The sequence below is a fragment of the Pristis pectinata genome, chromosome 20 (genome assembly GCF_009764475.1).
Source record: "Pristis pectinata isolate sPriPec2 chromosome 20, sPriPec2.1.pri, whole genome shotgun sequence".
NCBI classification, from domain to species: domain Eukaryota; kingdom Metazoa; phylum Chordata; class Chondrichthyes; order Rhinopristiformes; family Pristidae; genus Pristis; species Pristis pectinata.
The window spans coordinates 41,684,602-41,688,675 of record NC_067424.1 but is presented as its reverse complement, the minus strand read 5'-3'; the positions used below and the strand labels follow the sequence as shown (position 1 = coordinate 41,688,675).

Sequence of the window (4,074 nt, the reverse complement as noted above, 5' to 3'; positions counted from 1 at the left end):
CCCACCTCCCCTCCCATCTTCCATTCCCCCCCTTCTCCCTCTGCTGCGTGTCTCCTCCTATGGACACCCCTCCCCAACTCTCCCCTCCTCTCCCCCTCCCCCTCTCCTCCCCTCCCCATACCATCCTCTTCCCCTCCCCTCTCTCTTCCACTCCTGCATTCTCACCCCCACTCTCCCGACTCGCCCCACGCTACCCCCCACTCTCCACCCCACTCTCCCCCTCTCCTCTCCACACTCCCCAACCCTCTACCCCACTCTCACCCCCACTCCCCCTCCCCTTCCCCAATCTCCCCCTCTCTCCCCTCCCCGTTCGCTCTCCCCAACCCCCTACTCCTTCTCACCTCTTCCCCCCTCCTCCTGTCTCCTCTCTCACCCTCTCCCCACATCTCCCCCCTCCCCCACTCTCTCCCTGTCTCCCTTCATCCACTCCCCCTTCTCCCCCTCCCCAATCCTCCCCCTCTCTCCCTCTAACCTCTACCTCTTTTCCCCTCTCCCCCTCCTGTCTACCCCTCCCCCTCTCCCCCACTCCCCCCATCGCCACCCCTCCCCCCTCAATCTCCTCCCCCAGTCTCCCCCCTCTACCCTTCCCACTCCTCTACCCCACCCCTCCATTCCCTACTCTCCCCCTCTCTTCCCCGTCACCTTGTCTCCCCCCTGCCTCCTCTGCCGCAGTCCCCCCATCTCCCCGTCTCCATCTCTCCCTCTCTCTCCCCCTCCCTCTGCCCCCTCCCTACCCTCCCTCCTCACCTCCCCTTTCCCTCCTCTCCTACCCTTCCCTCTCCTCCTCTATCCCCCTCCCTCCACATCTCCCCACTGTCCCCCTGTCCCGCTCTCCCGACTCGCCCCCCTCCTCCCCTCTCATCCCCTCTCCTCCCCCTCACCCATCTCCCCATCCCCCTCTGCCCCCTCTCCCCTGACTCCCCATCTCCATCTCTCCCCTCCTCCTCTCTCCCCTCTCCCTCCAACTCCCTTCCTCCCTTCCCCTCCCCATCCCCTTCCCCTTCCCGTCTCGCCTTCCCCCCACCTCTCCTTTCCCCTTTTCTGCCCCCTCTTCCTTCCCCCCCACTCCCCCTCACTGCCCCTCACCCCCTCTCACCACTTCCCCCTCCCACCTCTCCCACTCGTTCCCCCTCCCCACTCTCCTCCTCTCCCCTTCTCGCACCCTCCCCTCTCTCCCCTTTCTCCCGGCCCCACTCTCACATCCTCTCGCCCCTCCCCACTCTCCCCTCTCCCCCTCGCCCCTCCCCACTCTCCCCTCCCCCTCTTTCCCCTCATCACTCTCCCCATTTCCTCCCCTCCCCTCCCCCTTCCCCCACACCTCTCCCCTCTCCCCTTGTCCTCTCCTCTATCCCGCCTCTCCCTTCCCCTGCCCTCCCATCTCCCTACTCCCCTCTCCCCCTCTCCCCCTCCCCTTCTCCCCTCTCCTCCCCTCTCTCCCCCTCCCCCTCCCCTCTCCCCCTCCCCTCCCCCTCGCCTCCCCTCCTCCCCTCTCTCCCCTCCTCTCCCCCTCCCTCCCCTCCCCTGCCTCCGCCTCCCCTTCCCCTCCCCTCTCCCTTCTTCCCCCCACCCTCTCCCTCCCCCCTCTTCTCTCTCCCTCCCTTTCTCCCCCACTCTCCTTTACCCGCACTCCCCCTCCCCTCTACCACCTCTCCCCTCTCCTCTCTTCCCCCTCATCCCCCCTTTCCTCCCCTCTCGTGCCTTCTCTCTCCCCTCCCCTGCCCCATCCTCCTCTCCCCATTTTCCTCCATTCTCCCCTCTCCCTCTGACCCCCTCCCCCTCTGCCTCCATCTCCCCTCTCCCCTTTCTCCCCCTTCTCCCCTCTCCCCACCCCACTCTCCCTCCTCCCATCCCCACTCTCCCGTCCCCCTCTTGCCCCTCCCCACTCTCCCCCCCACACCCCTCTCCCCCTCGCTCAAACCCCCTACCCATTTTCCCTCTCCCCCTCCCCATCTCCTCCTGTATCCCCTCCCCTCTGCCCCTTTATCCCCTTCTCCCATCCTTCCCTCTCCCCTCCGTCTCCTCTCTGCCTCCCTCTCCCCTCTCCCCATCTCCCCCTCCCTCACCCCCTCTCCCCCTTCTCCCCTCTCCCATCTCCTCCGTCTCCCCTCCCGCTTGCTCTCCCCTCTCCCCTCATCCCCTCATCCCCCCTCCCCTCTCCCCTCATCCCCCCTCCCCCCTCCCCTCATCCCCCCTCCCCTCTCCCCTCATCCCCCCTCCCCCCTCCCCTCCCCTCATCCCTCCTCCCCTCTCCCCTCATCCCCCCTCCCCTCATCCCCCTCCCCCCTCCCCTCATCCCCCCTCCCCTCATCCCCTCTCCCCTCATCCCCTCTCCCCTCTCCCCTCATCCCCCCTCCCCTCTCCCCTCATCCCCCCTCCCCCCTCCCCTCCCCTCATCCCTCCTCCCCTCTCCCCTCATCCCCCCTCCCCTCATCCCCCCTCCCCTCATCCCCTCTCCCCTCATCCCCTCTCCCCTCATCCCCCTCCCCCTCCCCTCATCCCCCCTCCCCTCTCCCCTCATTCCCCCTCCCCTCATCCCCCCTCCCCTCTCCCCTCATCCCCTCTCCCCTCATCCCCCTCCCCTCTCCCCTCATCCCCTCTCCCCTCATCCCCCCTCCCCTCATCCCCCCTCCCCCTCCCCTCATCCCCTCTCCCCTCATCCCCCCTCCCCTCATCCCCCTCCCCCCTCCCCTCATCCCCCCTCCCCTCATCCCCCTCCCCTCATCCCCCCTCCCCTCTCCCCTCATCCCCCCTCCCCTCATCCCCCCTCCCCCTCCCCTCATCCCCCTCCCCTCATCCCCCCTCCCCCATCCCCTCATCCCCCCTCCCCTCTCCCCTCATCCCCCCTCCCCCCTCCCCTCATCCCCCCTCCCCTCTCCCCTCATCCCCTCTCCCCTCATCCCCCCTCCCATCCCCCCTCCCCCCTCCCCTCATCCCCCCTCCCCCTCCCCTCATCCCCTCTCCCCTCATCCCCCCTCCCCTCATCCCCCCTCCCCTCTGCCCTCATCCCCCCTCCCCTCATCCCCCTCCCCCTCCCATCCCCCCTCCCCTCATCCCCCCACCCCCTCCCCTCTCCCCTCATCCCCCCTCCCCTCTCCCCTCATCCCCCTCCCCTCATCCCCCTCCCCCTCCCCTCTCCCGTCTTCCCCCCTCCCCCCTCCCCTCATCCCCCCTCCCCTCATCCCCCCTCCCCTCATCCCCCCTCCCCCCTCCCCTCATCCCCTCTCCCCTCATCCCCCCTCCCCCTCCCCTCATCCCCCCTCCCCTCTCCCCTCATTCCCCCTCCCCTCATCCCCCTCCCCTCTCCCCTCATCCCCCCTCCCCTCTCCCCTCATCCCCTCTCCCCTCATCCCCCTCCCCCTCCCCTCATCCCCCCTCCCCTCATCCCCCTCCCCTCATCACCCCTCCCCACTCCCCTCTCCCCTCATCCCCCTCCCCTCATCCCCCTCCCCTCATCACCCCTCCCCTCTCCCCTCTCCCCTCATCCCCCCGCCCCTCATCCCCCCTCCCCCCTCCCCTCATCCCCCCTCCCCTCTCCCCTCATCCCCCCTCCCCTCTCCCCTCATCCCCCCTTTCCTCCCATCTCCCCTCTCCCCTCATCCCCCCTCCCCTCATCCCCCCTCCCCCCTCCCCTCATCCCCCCTTTCCTCCCATCTCCCCATCTTAAAACCAAACTGTTACTGAACTAATACCACTTTTGTTGGTTCAGTGTTGCTCAATAACAGTAAAGACTCTAAATAAATGTACGCGATCACTACGGGCATTCATTACCGTGCTAGTAAAGTATTGGTTACAAATTTACAGAGGCCCTGTGAGTCCAGAGGCAAAGTGGGACACGGTGAGTTTACGGACAGCACGAAGGCTCTGTGGGCTTCAAATACACTACCGGAGACAAGCAGCCCCAGGGGTTTAGGCTCATTGTATGAGCCGAATAACGTTGGCAGCTGGAATGGGTGGTCCCGATACACAAGATGTATTGTGTATTGGGAGCACCTATGCACCTTTTCAACCTTCGAAGATGAAGATCCAGTTTGAATCCCCCCACCTCGTCACCTGTCTCCCCCCTCTCCCCTCCGT

The 4,074-nt window shown here is 67.0% G+C and overlaps 1 protein-coding gene across 1 annotated transcript in view; it reads left to right on the top strand.

Moving 5' to 3' along the window:
- Positions 1-2,263: 2,263 nt before the first annotated feature.
- LOC127580738 (uncharacterized) overlaps positions 2,264-4,074 on the top strand; it is a gene marked incomplete at its 5' end in the record, with an annotated part of 9,348 nt that continues 7,537 nt past the window's right edge. The window contains 5 exon segments of the mRNA XM_052034543.1: positions 2,264-2,442; positions 2,570-2,856; positions 2,859-3,133; positions 3,135-3,230; positions 3,233-3,373. Coding sequence (XP_051890503.1) covers positions 2,264-2,442; positions 2,570-2,856; positions 2,859-3,133; positions 3,135-3,230; positions 3,233-3,373 — 978 coding nt within the window.